At 40.0% G+C, this 17,233-nt stretch overlaps 1 protein-coding gene across 2 annotated transcripts in view; it reads right to left on the bottom strand.

Annotated features, from left to right (window-relative positions):
• SCN8A (sodium voltage-gated channel alpha subunit 8) overlaps window positions 1-17,233 on the bottom strand; it is a 671,454-nt gene that overhangs the window by 277,454 nt on the left and 376,767 nt on the right. For both annotated transcript variants that reach the window (XM_086966390.1, XM_086966401.1), the window contains exon 14: window positions 1,534-1,772. In XM_086966390.1, coding sequence (XP_086822516.1) covers window positions 1,534-1,772 — 239 coding nt within the window. The remainder of the gene's footprint in view (window positions 1-1,533; window positions 1,773-17,233) is intronic.

The following is a 17,233-nucleotide window of genomic DNA, read 5'->3' as shown; positions in this document are numbered from 1 at the left end:
GGCATGCCTTGTGCTTCTGCCTCTTCCTCAATGTGGTCCTCAGCATGGAATGCTTCTGGCTGGATATAGGTACATCTTCAGCTTGGTGTGACTGCATTGTGCTATGGGCCCAATTCTGCCTTCTTTGTTGTTGAAGTTTTTTCTTGGAACGGAAGTCCATGCACGCTTCACACAATGTTTTGTTGTGTTCTGGAGACAGGCAGAGGTTGCAGGCCGGATGGTGATCCTGCCTGGAATATTCAGCGTGGCACTTAGGGATGAAACTGAAGGGAATCTTTTACATCACTCCTCCTGTGTTGAGTCCCAAAAAATGGAGGTGAAAGTGTGGCAGCTGGAGTCAAACCGGGCCTGAGCCCAGGCTGGTAGAAGGAAGACCGTTGAAAAAACAGTAGTTGGCTGTGATTTGTTGATTTCCGTTGAAGGGTAATGAATCGGTGTCTGAAAAAGCCGCTGATGAATGTGTCAAAGCTTCGATCCCGGAGCTCTGAGATAGAAGTCCGAACCTAATGGCAGAGAAAAATAATCTAACAAAGGAGTTGAATACCATGCTCAATACAAATTATAGGGGGATTCACTTTAACTAGTGACTTGAAAGACTTCTTAGAAGAAAAACAACTCCCAAATATCCAAGCCCAACTCTAGATGGCAGGAGTTTGCGAAGCATATCTATCTTCGACCAACACATACTAGGCACCACTGAACTTAAGGGCCTCATTGCTATCAGGCTAGCATGTACATATTGTGACATCTCTGAAGAAGGACTGCTGTTCTGTGTGCTGTTAGAAAACAATCTAACAGGAATCAATATAGGGGATTAAGGTTAAGCTTATGATACTGGGCACTGGGGAGGTGGGGTCAATATTTCTTTTTCAACATTATTGAATGATGGTACACCCTTCATCTCAAATTTAGCCAGTATATTGATCATATAACTATTATCAGACTGCCATCTACCTCAATAGGCTTCAAAATACTTCTGACAATTGAAACCACAGCATCATTCTGATTATTTCCTTCCTCATCATCCTGCAATTGGAGATCCCACCTATATGGTACATCCAAGATGCCCATGACCCTTAATGTATGACAATCAGTGTACTTAACTATTAGATATCGCATTCCTGTAGCACCAAATAATAAAAAAACACACTCTAGGTCTTATACCAGTCCAACATCTCAAGTAAGGAGCAATTGTTTTCAACGTTTGAAGACCAAGAGCTCTCTTTTGGTCAGTTGGCAAAAAAAAACTACAGCTCTAACAGAATTTGAAATTCCTGAATTATTCCCCTTCTCCTTTCTAATGAATCTCAAATGTGATAACTCAAGATGGACACATTTTGGAATCCTCAATAACAACTCTACTTTACTGATTTGAATCAGTATCAATTCACATCCCATTATTATGTATACTTTGCTTAGGTATGTAGGCACAACATACTAATAATGAAGACTTGAGAAGTAACATGAAAGAAATGGTCTTCCTAAAGGATAATTGAATCAACTTCTACAGGCATTGTTTTACAAACATCTTACCAGATTTCCTACAGATAACACTCCCTCAAAATGTTCTGTCATAGGGTAGTGTTCCATTGCCATGAACAAGGTGTTGAGAACGATGCAGATGGTGATGGCGAGATCCACAAATGGGTCCATGACAAACATGTTCACATAGCCCTTAAACCGTATCCACATGGGGCAGCACTCCCAAATCAAGTACGTATTTGCAAACTTATACCAGAAGGGAGGGCACTTTTTCTGGGACTCTTCCAGTTCTGAAATAAAAATGAGAAACACACACAACTGTTAATTTCAGCCATAGAAAAATTTGATTTAGATGAACTAGCCCTATTTTAAGTTATTCATTTTGTAATATACAACAAAAAGAAGATTGCAGCTTTGGTAGTGTGTTACGAGATTTCAGACTGATCACGTCAAGGTAGGAGTTAGCAGTCTGGTTGCATATCTCAAATGAACATCTTAGTAGGGGTCCCGTCTACAAGAGACCAACAACCTGATAATCCCAATAAAGCAAGGAGTTTTGTGAGCAGACCTTTGTAATGGCACCTCCTTCATTTATCCCCATGTAAACGCTTTTGTTTGGCTTTCAATAATTAACACACCCGGTGGAGAGATTGAATGAGGTGGCAGAACTCCATTGTCCCTCTGAAGAAGGGTGTGGATGAGGACACATGTACTGATTACGGAAGGGAAATGCCTCAGTGTCAATACCGACTGCAGATGCAATGGCTTTATAAGGTATGCAGGGATGATACTTACATGACTTAACACAAACCAATTAGGGAGTCCTAATAAATTGTTCAATCAATATAAAAAGCCCCCGGTTGTGAATACATATGTAGAGAGCAGGTAGAGGCTAGACTAGTTGAACATGGAATGTATAGTGTGCGATGAAATATGCTTGAGGTTTTCCTAATGTTTATTTAAATTAAAATCATGACTGCTGAGATCACCATGATAATTACCATCATACCAATGCACAAGATTTATGGCCCAATAAATAACAGCATGCTGTAAGTTACCAACAACTGTTTGTCTAACATTTCTAGGGGCCATGGTATGTATCCATATCTATATACAATACTCCCCTGCAGATAAGAGTTACTCTGAGAGGGTTGTCAGATTCCTAACGCTCCTTATATGACAAGCATAATGTGTTGTATAGAGCAGTGAGACACACCTGCCAGTTTTCTCTAAAGAGGGTGCATTAGATGCTCCTCTTCTTCTTACCTCGGAGAGCTACCTGGCTGTGTCCCTAGGATAAGGGTGTCACAAGAGTGGTTTCTTTTTATACACACCTGGCAGGCCGGAAATATGGATCCACTGTCTGAGACTGTAAAATCAGTTTAGGACAGTTCTCATTTTCAGTGTTTTTTTCCAGGCTGGGCTCCAGACATAGCCTTTGTATAGAATGATGCCCCACAGAGCAGGGTCATCTTTATCCTGGAGCACCAACAACAGAGGCACAAAGAGGTGTCACATTTCTGCACCTAGCTGTAATCAACCGAACTAAAAGAATAATCAGGGAAAGAGAAAAGGACAGACCTCACAAGAGTCTGCAGTTGCACTCTCCCCCCCCCCCCACAATCAACAAATATCAATGTTCTTGAACACTGACTAGCAGCTCCTTGCTATCAAAAGGCCACAGTGAATATCTAAAAGGAGATGTGTGCCCTCTCGGCAAGTGTCAGGGTCTAGGTATCCTCCTTGCAACTACAGGAATGTGAGAAGTATAGTACCAATGTCTGGGAGCACAGTCCTCACCTCCATCTTATACAAGGACAGGTCAGGGGTATCCAAAATGGACCAAACTGGCTTCAATTTCTCTGGCTGACTCACACGCCATTCATGTATAATGCAGGCTACCCACATAAGAACACTTAACATGCACTTTGGATGTTAGTGCAAAGGACTGGCTAATTGCATAGAATTGGACTTTACACGAGTAGGCCAGAAAGCCTTCACTCTAATAACTCAGCTAAAAAGCTATGGCGATGTTATCGTTTCTTAAAACACTGTATGCTGCCAATACTACTCTATGTACTAAACCCATGAGAATACAGTAATCCATTCTCACCAAATGAGGGCACGCTAGGTCAAATACAATTTTGTGACCTACTCATGTCAGGGACAAGCCTAGGCCTCTGTGCAAATGTTCAATTAGCATGACATCAGGTCCAAAAATCTTAAATAATTGATGCACACAGTCTTCCACTTAAGGCAGGTGAACACGTCTCCATACCATGCTTGTGACATTTCCCCCCCCCCACCAAAGGGACGGCTGTAAAGCAAGACTAGTTAATTTTGGAACCATTTCAATGCCTCTTTCTCTCAATATCACTGTTTTTTTATCTTTCTCTTCCCATTCTTTTTCACTATTCATGATTTTTTCTCTCCCAGGGAGGTAACATCTTGGGATGAAAAACAAGTGCTGAATGACAAATATAAGAGCTGGTGCCTGCCACCTGCAACCACCAGTACAAATTAAGCACCAAGTATCTCACTTAATCCATACCATATCTTACATTGCCATACTCAGCTCATAAACACCTTTAGACTGTAGGAAACCAAATCTACCATTACATCATGCATGGACAGACTGGCAGCTAGTACACTATATAATGTTAGACAATTTCTACTTATGAGTAAGTGACCTATTCTCCTATTTCTCTGCAATATGTAAGCATAGCCACAATTAACTGTAAAAGCAGTGAAATTACTGAGAACATTGTTAGGGCAGAAGAATTAACATAAGTGACTTTATAACGCAGTTACGTAAAATAAATATTCTATTCATTCTGCAAGAAATGCTGTATACAGCACACCATGGTACACAAGGTGGAGATCAGTATGGATTTATTAAATCAGTGATACGGCTGAAGATATAGTGGATAATGCATTAAGTTTAAATATAAACAATACACATACTCATATATCACAACTTATAAGCACATTTCTGGAGAGGTCATAATTTCAGGTATCACTATCCACATTACAGCATTTTAAGAATTAATGCAGGTAGAACACTCCAGATCCCAAAAACAGACAACTTTAAGAAAAGTACTACATTACATCTTGAAGAGCACAAGGAAGGTATCAGATTATTCAGAACAGATGGGAACATGAATAATCATTTATTATTGTTCATTTGTTAAGGGTGACGTTCACCTGGCAGGCATTTTGGCACCATCAGAGTTTATCCAGGATCCAGAATTGAAGTAAGAGTTACCGAAGTTTTTAGGTCCTTTCTGAAACTGAGTAGCCGTCTGTTTCTTCTAAGAGAGAGGGGCAGCTTATGCCAGGTTTGTGCTGCCTTGACCTGAAAAGCTCCACCTCCTACACTGGTTTTCCTAAACCTGGGAATATGCACTAGGTTAGCTGAGGATGATCTCAGCCTTCTTGCTGGTTTATAGAAAGTGAATTTATCTTGTAGGTGTCTAGGTCCACCTCCATTCAAGGCCTTATGAACTATGTGCATTGCTTTAAAGATGCCTCTCCCTTTCACTGGCAGCCAGTGCAATAGCTTTTTGAATTCTTATCTGACAGGAGGGAGAGAGATGGCTTGCCATCACTCATAAAGATAGGATTCAACCATTTTTAGGAAGGTGCTGTCCACCCGATCTCTTTTAATCCTTTAAGTAAGATTCAGAGGTTGGCTGTGTCAAGTGCTGCTGACAGATCTAATAAAATCAGGACTGCTGACTGTCCCTCATCGACTCGTCTCCTCAGTTTGTCGAATGCCATTATTAGGGCTGACTCCGTATCGTGGGCTGGTCTAAAGCCCATCTGTTCAGGTTTGAGTAACTGATTAGATTATAGAAATTTTCAATATTTTACTGGTGTGCTTTTCTACAATCTTAGTCGGATAGGGGAGTTGTGAGATTTGTCCGAAGTTGCTAGATCTTGTATACCCGCTTGTGGTTTCTTTAATAAGGTGGTGATTAGTGCTTTCTTCCATGCTGCTGGAACTGATCCTGTCCTAAGTTTTTGTTTGCAGATTTTCCATAAAGTCAGATATAGTTCAGGGTGACAACTTGTTTTTCTGTTGATTTGTTTTCATGATAACGTTGATAAATTGAAATTGTGCTTCTTTTCTAAGAAAAATCTCTCAGAGATTTATCTGTGGAGTATGTATTTCTTTATGATTTCCCTGATCACATATATGAAAATAACAATGCCAGATATGGGTCCTTATTCATAGGATATTAAACACTAGTAGAGGAAATTATTGAAGAAATATAGCAAGAATAGAAATATAATTTTTTATTATGCAATGTTGATTTAATTATATTGTGAATCTTGCGGGATAATAATTTATGTATTGTAAGGATTGTTTATGAGATGTTATTGATGAACAAGAGGATTTTTAATAAAAGAGCAGATATATTTACAAGAAACAGGTCTCCTAGCATGGTTGATAGTATGGATGAGTGCTGATTAAATGAAAAAAACCTATGATTAAGGAGACACAAGTTGTACAAAATGTTGTTGAGGGATATAGTTAGGACCCCCTCTCTTTCCAAATTTTGTTTGGTAAGGGGTCTGAAATAGAGCCAGAAGAGATTGACAGCGCTAGTGCCATGACATCTTCCTCATTTAACAGATCTATTTCAGCCAGCTTCGTGCCAGGCTCTGTCTGCTGTAAGGTTATCTTGGGTAGCTCTGTAGTTTTAGTTTTAGGATTGCCCCCCTGTTTTGTTGGGTTCTCTTTGTTAATGTCTTTTACGATTTGGTCTACTTTGTTATGGAATAAGTCTCATAGTATATTACATAATTCTTGTATTGGTTCTACTATTTGTTTAATGCAGTGTTAGTGTGTGAGTTCCTAAACAATCTTGATCTTTTTTGTTTTCTTACCTTCATAGGTGGTGGTGCTGGTATAATAGATTTCCTTCGCTATCCTGATTTTAGTTTTATGGCATTTTAGCCCTTCGTTCAATCGCAACTTGCCTACCTCGGAGTATGATCTTTGTCATTTTTTTTTGTTTTCCAACTTACAATTTTGTTTCCTTCAGGGCTTCCGTATACCACGGGGCTGAGGGTTTATCTTTAAGTGTCATCAGTTTTATTGGGATACGTTCATTTAGTGAGGTAATAGTTTAACTCTGCAAGAAATAATATTTTGATTCTACTAACTCTTCTCCCTGGAAGCAGTGTGTAGTGTTTAAGATATTCCCTCCGTCTAGGTTCCTTTGTCTTGCCTAGGCTCTTCCCTGTATCTTTTTTATAGCAGATTTGAAGTATTGTTTTTGGTTAAGTTCCATTAATTTGAATTTGATCAAAAATTGATCTGCCCAGCTGACAGGGGCCACATCCTCTATAACCATCAAGTTGTGAGGCACCAATATCAGGTCAAAGGTGTGTCCTCCATGGTGTGTAGGGCTTTTAACCAATTGCTCTAGTCCTAGTGTTTGGGTTTTAGTACTATTTTCTGCCCAGATGTTGATGTCTCTGAGTACTAATAGTTTTGAGTGAGTTAGGGTTAAACTGGAAATTAGGTTTAATAGGTTTTGCAGGTCATTTATGGGATTACCTGGGGTTCTATAACAAAGAACCCCTGTTAGTAGAGTCTCCTGTTGTCCTTTTAGGGAAAAACCCAAAATGTCTATTCCCTTAATGTCCTCAACTGGGAGTATTTCCAGGTTCCCATTTCTGTTTGAAAATTATTGCTATTCCCCCTCCTCTTTTGTGAGTTTTAGGCCGATTTATTGCTTTGTATACTGGCGGGCAGGTAGACCCAAGTCTATCTCTGCACTGTTGGGAATCCAGGTATCTGTTGTTAAAAGTATGTCCCACTCCGATGGGTCTTGCAGCAGGTTGATCTCTTGCGTGTGCTTTACTAGCAAACCTGCAGTGATCAGATCAAATTTAAGGCTCCCCTCTATTCCTCTATTCTCTTTTCTACTTTTGGATAAACACTGCGCGGTCGCTCCAGCTTGCGTCCTAAATACCCTTTCCTGTTCCCAACATGGAACAGCTAGACCGCTCACCTCAGCTGTGCCAAATTTGCAGCCGTCAAGTGGTTCCGGTAAACCAGCCCAGGGAAAGGAAGGAAAAGAGGTAAGAGACCTACTGTATTTCCCACTCCCTATTTCAATTCAATTGCCACAATCAATATTTTTCTGTAACTTCTTCAAATTCAATTGTCACAGATTTAATTTCAAATGTTAAAACACACAATAAAAAATAAATAAATAGACCTCCTATTTTATGATTAAAAACAGTGCAAGTTTGAAAAATTAAGGAACAGTGCACGTTTCGAGTAACGCCTAAGGTTAGCATGGTCTCGGTACTTTTAATCTCCTAGATAAACTTATCAGACAAGAATTCTTTTATAAAAAACATTTTCACCATAATTGTGTCCAAACCATTACAGAAATCTTGTGGATTTTCTCAGATAATAATGTTTCTATAGATAAGTGTGTCCGCCACCTTAGGCATCCCACCGGTGCTACAGCTGTTCCACAAGGGAATAGGGAATTAAACCAGCAGAGTAATAGATGCAATGAGACATACATAAAATTGGACCAGAAGGATTAGATTCAAAACACATGACCGTCTTGAATGGAAAACCACTACTAATGTAAAAAATGCTATAAAACAACTTCCAGCACAGATCAAGGAAAAAGAGGCTCAATAAAATTCAGATTTCATTATGACATTTTGTAAAATCTGAAAAATGTTTTTTTTTACAACAGTGTTAAATTGGTTTCTCGTTTAAGATTTGAGTTTTATAGATAGATAAGTGTGTGGCTTGAGAGATTAGAAGTAGAAGTCTGGGTGGGCCAAAAGGTAAGGGCTGGAGTAGGCTGCCCACCTGAGACAGGGAGAACCCTGGCTGGCAAACTAATCAGGGACATTTGATTGATCAGTGTAGATGTAGCAGGACTATACTTGTCATCTGGTATCAAGAGTGATTATAGTAAGGGCAGCACAGTAGGAACCTACACTTTTTGAAGGCAGAGAACCGGATCAAAGATTAGAGGAGTAAAGGTTAAAACAGCTAATGTTCATGAAAGGACAGGTAGTACAGAAGGCTGGAGATGGGCATATTAACAGAGAGAAGTAAATAGGTTATTTCAACAATCTCCACACAAGGCATAGCAAGGAGTTTGTACGGGTGAGGGAAGGGTAGGGTTACATGACTTTCAGGACTCAGGGAAAGGTAATTGAAAATTACTGTGTATTGAAGAAGTAAATTAATTTAATTTATAAAAATATTACATTTGAAGTTAATTAAATATACTAGCAATGTATTTTTTTAAATTAAAAATAAATTACAATTGATAATTAAATTAACTTTTGCGAGGAAAGGAGCTTAAGGAAGTCTCTTCAGCCTATAAATATTGAAGTGTGAAATTAGAAACAAAAAAAAACACCATTCACTCAGGTAGTGCCATGTCAAGGTATATCTGAAATTGAGGATAGGAAGAGAAAGTGGGAGGTGGCTGTATCCATTTCTCATCCAGTCTTAGCTGATGGCAGAGAAGAAGAAACAACATAATTATCTAATGATCTATGGCAGTGGTTCTTAACCTGTGGTCTGGGGACCCCTAGGGGATCACAAGGCCTACTCAGGGGATCCACAACACTTTTTCAAAATTAAATAATATTATAATTAATAACGTATATATAAATAATGAAAAATAATTGAAAATTGTAAACCTTTCTATATTTGATTGTGAGTCACACAAAATATTTAAAAGTTTGAACATTTCTTTGATGTGTACTTAATATTTGTTTGTTTGGGTATTGTTTTGAAGTTTATATCATAGAAAGTGCCTAGACCTGGTGTCCATGGCTTCCAATAATGAGTGAGTGGGGGTCCGCAGATTCCATTAATTATTCTGTGGTGTTCCACAGAAGTGAAAAGGTTAAGAATTGCTGATCAAGGGGACATATGGCATTGCAGTGGCATGTGTTTTGCCTGAAGGTTAAGCTCTGTTATAACACAATAGCTTGACTTGATGAAGAGCTCTGGCTCATACAACTTGATAAAAAAAATGATTACAGCTCTTTGACGATAAACATAACTTCTGCTCAGTCAAATCAAGTACGCCTGTCCACCAACATGTGGTTGGAAACAAAGGCTTTCTCAGTAGTGCTGCTGAAAGCTCTTTCTTAAGTTGATCACATAAGCTATGGCGACAGGTGCACTATCAAGCCAGACCTAAAAATGCCAGTAAAGACAGAAAATCCGGGCACACTTTGTCATCCTAACCAGAATAAGCCTCCTCAACCTACCTAGTCAAACAGAAAGATATTTAAACTATGTGCAGACAAAAGCTGGATTCATTTATACCACCCAAACCAAAATCATCTTTCCTCAGCCAGGTAAGCTTGTTTTATCGTTAATTGTTTTCTACTCCACTCGATTTGCCTCCACCTAAAACGCCATTCACATGACACAACTGTAGGAAGCTGGCTCTTTATATGGTATACCAAAAAGAGGTATGCTGTGTAAAGAGACCAGGTATCCCTTATAAGTGGACATAGGCTTAATCTAGCAATCCCAAGGTGCTCTATCTAGGGTGGTGTGGTTGAGCAGTCTTGGGTTTATCAGAGAGGAGTGCTAGACATTTGTTGCACACAAAGAGTCAATAAATGATGCACACACTCAAAAAGGAAATCCACACCAATTTAGAAAAATAAAAGGTATCTTTATATATATTTTGAACCCAAAAACTTTGCAAACAGGTAAGTACTTTTTCAGAATAGACTTTTAACAATTGTAGCAATGTTAACTAACTGCGTTTTTACGTGTATTGCATTCCTCTGGGTGAAAGAACATTCAATGCATGAATATACTTGCAATGCATTTCCGTGGGACCCCATTCAGTCATGAGGTGGTAGGAGGACAAGGATCAAAGTTCCACCAGCAGATGAGTCATATTTGCTTTGGTGAGTCTGGGTACAGAGGTGCTTGAAGGGTTGGTAGCCTTGCACGCTACGAGGTAGAAAGGAAGGGGGGGGCACCTGTAAATAGGCCGCAAAGAGAGCTCACGAAGTGGGACTCGAGTCGTGAGGGTCCTAGAAGCATGAGGGATCAGTGGGTTCCCTTAGGCCGGGCTCTGCAGGCAGCTGGCTCTTATGCGTCAAGGCACTCACTGAAGTAGGTCAGAATCAGCAAGGGAGACAAAAACAGGACAGCTAAACCCCCACCATCATTAAAAACCTATTTCAAAGCAATCCCCTCCGTTCTGGAGTTAAAACCTACGATTGCTGCCATATCAAGAGACTCTATAACTCCTGATTTTACAGAGGGCCTCCTCAGTCCTAATAGATATCATATATTGAAGCAATTAGAGCAAGATCAAGATCAATACTTAGATCAAGCAGATATTCAAATAAGGCAGAGCCCAGGAATGGATGAAAAAGTATATATCGCTGAGACAGCAATATCTGAGAGTGATGATTTATTAATCAATGCCACAGCCAACTTTAACTCTGTAGAGGATATTTCAGTCACTATAGATGCGGCCAAAATTCCAGGGGCTACATCTTCAAGGAGCACTATGTCTTTCGAGGGTGAAGATAAGGATTTCGATTTAATGTCTAGCGATCAATCTGTATTGCTTATCCTTCAGTCTTTAAGCCGTGAGATGAAAAATGGGTTTGCACTTTCACTGAAGAATCAGCAAGAAATAAAGGAAAAGTTTGATTCTTTAGCGGTTAGAACCTCCGCATTGGAATCTACTGTTACTGATCTAAAAATGCTGGCCCTTCAACATATGAAGAAGATAGATGACCTAAGGCAACGTGAACAAGGATATCAGGAGAAAATGGAATTCTTAGAAAATGCACAAAGGAGAAACAACTTGCGCCTTCAGAAAGTCCCGAAGGGGCAGAAGGAACTAATATTAAGGAGCTTGTTGTGAAACTCATTAAGGAGGCTACTGCAGTGGAAGTCTCAGAGCAAGATCTGATTAGAGACATTCAAAGGGTTCATAGGGATCCGTTTCGGTTAAATCCGAATAAAGTAAGATCCAGGGAGATTTTAGTCCATTTCTGACTTACACGTTAAAAGATGAAATCCTGAATAAAGCTCTAAAAACTAGTTCCCTGTCAGCTGAAGGATCACGTTTCAGATTAGGTCGGATGTGTCATCTATCACAGCATCTAGACAGTGGGAGCTCGGCAAACTACTAGATCCTTTTAGGCAAATGGGTGTCACAGCCCAATTGAAATTTCATGCATCCCTAAAGTAATGTATAAGAATAAAATTAGTACTTTTGAAAGGGTGGAGGAGGCTGAAGCTTATCTCCAATTAGTAACAGAGGATAGGAGAGGGGACCCGGTGGAGAGAGGTTAAAGAATTTAAATCTTTTTCTCTTTTCTTCTCTCTCTTCTTTCCCCTTGATAAAATATTGATTTTTCTGTTCATGTTCCGTTAAAAGCTGTACTTTCTCGCTACATTGGTTACTACTATAATAGATGTAAATAGTTCATCCAGATATCTGAGGAGGGAGCCTCAAGGCCTTGAGAAGGGTCAAGAAGAAGAAGGGGGGTTCTCCAGGGGTGCACTGGGGGGTGGCTGAGGATAGGGAGGGGCAAAGGAGGGTGGGAGAAGGGCACTGGGTGGGAAGCATGTGGGAAAAAAAATGTCCAAATCGCCAAATTGGGTCACTTAATAGTCTACGCTTATCTAGAAAAATATGTTGCAGGCTAAATTAGCCCTGCAGGTATATATGAGGGTTTTAACATGGAATTTTAATGGCTTAAAGGTAAAACATAGAAGAGAGAGGATATTTCAATACTTGAAAGATGCACCCGAATATATTTTTATTTTGCAAGAGACACATTGCACGGAACAAGAGTTAAGAGAGATATGTAGCAGCAAAAAGTGGATTCAGCACGTCATATGTACATCTCAACAGGTTACTATAAAAGGGGTCGCAATTTTGATGAAAGCAAATCCAGTTATCACAGTGGAAGAGTCAAGAGTAGATAAAAGAGGGCGTTGGGTCATAGTACGAATAAAATATAATTCTTATAAATTTACATTAGCAGGATACTATGGCCCGAATTTAGACGATCCTCTTCCGCTCAGAGAATTGTTGGGTGAACTCTTAGACTTTGATGATCCCTTAATTTTAGCAGGAGACTTTAATTTAATTCTGGATCCCCAAATGGATAAAACATATAAACTCAAGTTAATTCATAATCTTAAAAACAGATCTCTATTAATTAATGCAATGCACCAGCTAGGTTGGAAAGATATTTGGAGGAAAAAAAGGGGGTTAAAAAAGAAGTTCACTTTCAATAATAAAAAATTGGGACATGAGTCTAGATTAGACTTTTTCTTAATTTCAGATCAGCTATGTCCTGCTGATCACGAAGTTAATCATGTGGGAGCACATATTTCAGATCATTCTGTAGTTTCTCTAGTCTTGAAACTCTCTGCAGCGCAGAGTATTAAAAGATGGACTATGGATAGAAGTATATTGTTAGAAGAAGAGGTAGTAGAGAAACTGACGGATGAGTTGGAAAGGTTTTTTGAGCTAAATTTACGGACGGCCGCACTTCCAATTGTATGGGACTCATATAAAGCATTTTTGAGAGGTATAATTTTATCCATTCAGTCCGCTAGGCATAAGAAGTTTAGGGCAATGGTATCCGAGATCGAGATCAAAATTACTAAATTAGAGTGTGATCTCTTAGACCCAATCTTGAAAGCAGAAGATAATATGCGGAAAGAACTCTCAACATGCAAATTACAATAGAAGATATTCTTGATTCAAGAGTTAGGAAGCAATGGCAGGCTAGCTCCCTCGCTCATTTTGAATATGGGGAAGCTAGTGGAAAGCTTTTAGCTTGGAAAACTAAGAAAGATCAATGTAGGAACACTATCAAAGGAGTTCAATTGGGTAATACGGGGGTGATTTCAGAAAAGATCTCAGACATAGAGAAAGCCTTTTTTGATCACTTTGATCTGGTATATAGGAAAGACTTAGCTCCGCAGGATAGTTTAATTCAATCATGGCTGGAAAAATATGCTCTATGCCAAATTGACGATGAGGCATCTAATAATCTAAATAGAGGTATTAGTTTAGAAGAAGTGGTGGATGCAATAGATTCGGCAAAAAGGAGTAAGGCCCCCGGTCCGGATGGGCTACCGGCCGAATTGTATAAAGTACTAGCTCCAGTTATCTCCCCATTTCTTCAGATGCTTTTTAGATCTATTTTTGAAGACGGAGGCGAAATTCCACTCTCCTGTAATAAGGCCACGGTGGTTCTTATTCTTACACCCTTGAAACCTGCAACACAATGTGACTCTTATAGCCCAATTTCATTGCTGAATTTGGACTATAAGGTTTTTGCCAAAATATTATCAGAGAGATTAAATGGAGTGGCAGGTAGATTATTACATCCGGATCAAAAAGGTTTTGTGAGGGGGCGGTCTATGCAAGATTTGACGCAAGCACTGGTGGGGGCAATTGATGTCGCAACTCTATATAAACTTCCTATGGCGATTATAACACTCGATGCAACCAAGGCATTTGATCGCGTAAACTGGGTATACCTGGCCAGAGTTTTAAAAAGAGGTCATTTAGGTAGGAATTTTTGCAGAACTATATCCTCTCTTTATCATTGTCCAACACCAAGAGTTCTGATAAATGGTGGTCTCTCAACACCCATAAAAATCAATAGAGGCACAAGACAGGGGTATCCCCTCTCACCCTTTCTTTTTGATTTATACATATAGTTGCTGGCCGAGAAAATCAGGCAGGATCAGAATATACTACCCTTTAAATATAGGAGCTGGGAGAAAAAAGTGTCTCTCTTTGCAGACGATATGATGATATTTACTTCAGATCCAATACAAGCGATTCCCTTAATCTATAGTGCTGCAGCCCAGTTCGGTAAAATATCAGGATATCAGATTAATCAATCTAAGTCTGTATGTATGGCCTGGAATTTAACAATTTCAACTTCGATCTTGAAACACGAGATAAGATACTTGGGGGTCCAAATCACGCAGGACATAGAACAATTAACAGACAGAAATTTGGCTAAAATCGAGAGAGAGTCTGCTGAATCTTTGAAAAGCTGGTCTCTTCTTCCTCTTACTTTAATTGGGCGAGTCAATATTATTAAGATGATTCTGCTTCCTAAACTAATATTCTTGTTCCAGAATATCCCGTTAGCCTTTAAAGAAGCTAAGTTAAGTAAAATCCAAGCTAAATGGAACTCTTTTATATGGACCTCAAAAGGTATAAGGATCGCTTGGAAAAAGCTGCGAACAAAGAAAAGTAAAGGAGGCCTGTGTGCTCCAGATTTGAAATTCTATGCTTGGACTCTCTTATTAAAAGCAGGGATAATGTTATTTGATAAGCCAGACAGCACGGAAACAGGAATTATGTTTGAGGCAATGCTATCAGAAATTCAAGGGTTAAACCGTGGCTTTTTATTGAAGTTTGGAGATCCGCGCTTTTTTAAGAAAGTGCGTCTGAAGATGTTGAGAGATATGGCTTATATTTGGGCTAAAATAAGGAGATTGTTGAATATTCCATATTACTCTACTATGGCTCCTATTTGGGAATCGCCGGGCTCTCCAGAGTGGACCAAGGACTCTTTGGTCACACCCCTTGTGGACACTAATTTAAAATGCTGGGGTCAGCTCTTCCTTGAAGGGACGTTGCTAAGGTGGGATGAGATCTGCATATTGACTGAGGATAAGTTATCTAAGTTTAAATACTTGCAAATCAAGAGCTGGAGCCAGGCGATAGGCTCGGAAATTGGAGCTACGGTTGTGCTGGAGGAACTCCTTATTCAGGGGAAGAATAGGAAGATCAAGACATCAAAGCTGTATTGGACCATTCTGGAAATTGGTGATGGCGATTTCATCTGCCAGCTCAATTATGGGGAGAGCATGTTCCAGACGCGGAGTTGGAGGAGTTATGGCAAGTATCCTTTAACTTACTACATACCACAGTCTCTCCCGCCAATTTAAAACACAACCATCTTTGATCTCTTCACAGAGTATATTGGTCTCCTGCTAGGCTAGCCAAATTTTCTAAAGCTTTGAATCCTTGCTGCCAAAAGTGTAAACAGGAAAAAGCTGATGATCTCCACATGTTTTTAACCTGTCCTTTTCTAAGAAATTTTTGGTCTGCCGTAGCGGAAGGTATGAAGAAACTGTTTAACTTGGATATACAGGTTAGTATATCACTTGTTTTTTTTGGGTATTTTTAGTAATTATGAGGTACTTCCTCAAGATATAAATAAGTTGTCTTTATATTTGATTATCTTGGCTCGCAGAGAAATATGTAAACTTTGGGTTAAAGACATTGCACCTTCATACCTAGATTGGATAAATGCTATCAAATACACACTGAATTTAGATAGGGCAGACTGGAAGAGAAGAAAGCATTTTTGGATTCCTTGTATCAATTGGCTGGATAGGATGTAACCGTTATGGTCCAATGATTATGCCTTTTTGCAGAGTGAACTACCCTACGATCAGTTCCGGGGACTGGCAAGACAGATGAACTGAACTGACTACCTCTTGGTATTATGTGGGTATCTGCAGAAAGTAGATCCATTAAGATCTTCAGAGTCTACGATCATCTAAGGAGGGGTCTATCCGCTGCGTAGTGGATGGCATGGACTTGGTACTCTGAGAATATTTTAAGGCGTATGAGGACTAAAAAAATTAAAAAAAAAACAAAAAACAGGACAGCTGGGCTACTCGCGGTGCTGGCCTCTGCAGCGCTGATGCCCCTCATTGGCTGGTCGTCGGTGAACTCGTTGGAGTCCGTACTGGACTTTCAACTACCTTTGGATGCAGCAAGGGTCCCATACTCAGGGTTCTGGTGCAGGAGGGTTCGTGGAGGTCCTGGAGTCTACTGAGTTGTCAGGAAGATGTATCTGACCTTCTTGACCTTCTCCGTGTTTCCTGCGCGGCTACTGCTTGGTAGACCCAGTGGACAAAAGCTTCTTTGAACCGGACATCAATGTCAGTGCCTTCAGGCTAGTAGCGCCCCATACCAATTGAGATGCTGGTGCATTGGCAAAGTGCTGGTAACCCTTCAGGGCTTGTGGAAGATGCATAACTACAGGACTCATTGGGTCTTAGCAATTGTCAATTGTGCGGCAGGCAGGGTTTGGCGCCGTAAGTCCACAGCAGTCTTTAGTTCTTGCAGGGGTCGGCTCTTCAGTGTCCTCTTCTTCTTTTCAGTCAGTGGAATCTGAAGTTCATGATTCAGGGAGCCCCCTAAATACTAAATTTAGGGGCATTAGGGGAATGGAGAATAGTAGCCAGTGGGCTATTTACCCTCGGGCCACTTCACCAGCTATATGACCACTTTCCGTGTAAAGTGGCATAACCCTGTCCTAGTTACCTAAATTATGCCATCACCAAGATGGCTGAAATGTACTACAGTGGGACACAACAGGCAGCTCACATTAGCGGTGTGACAGACCTGGGTGTGCTCTACCCCTATTTCGCATACTAATTTCCCACCTGGCCTGGTGCCAAATTAAAAGATAAAACTCGCACTTCAAGGCCAACCCTACAGCTTGGGGTTACCTACTGTAGACCAAAATGTCGCACTTGTTTAAGTGTGATGGTTAGTGGGTATTGTTTGCACTGCTATTCAGCAGCAATGGCAGGAGTAGTTGGTGGTATCGGCTGCGGTGGGATACCTTGGGCCCTGGCATTTATATTTTTACAAACTAAGCACTGGCTAAGGGGTTTAGTCCTCACCTAGGT

The sequence above is a fragment of the Lissotriton vulgaris genome, chromosome 1_1 (assembly GCF_964263255.1).
Source record: "Lissotriton vulgaris chromosome 1_1, aLisVul1.2, whole genome shotgun sequence".
NCBI lineage: Eukaryota > Metazoa > Chordata > Amphibia > Caudata > Salamandridae > Lissotriton > Lissotriton vulgaris.
Note: the sequence above shows the minus strand (reverse complement) of the source record. Positions and strands in the feature narration are given on the sequence as shown.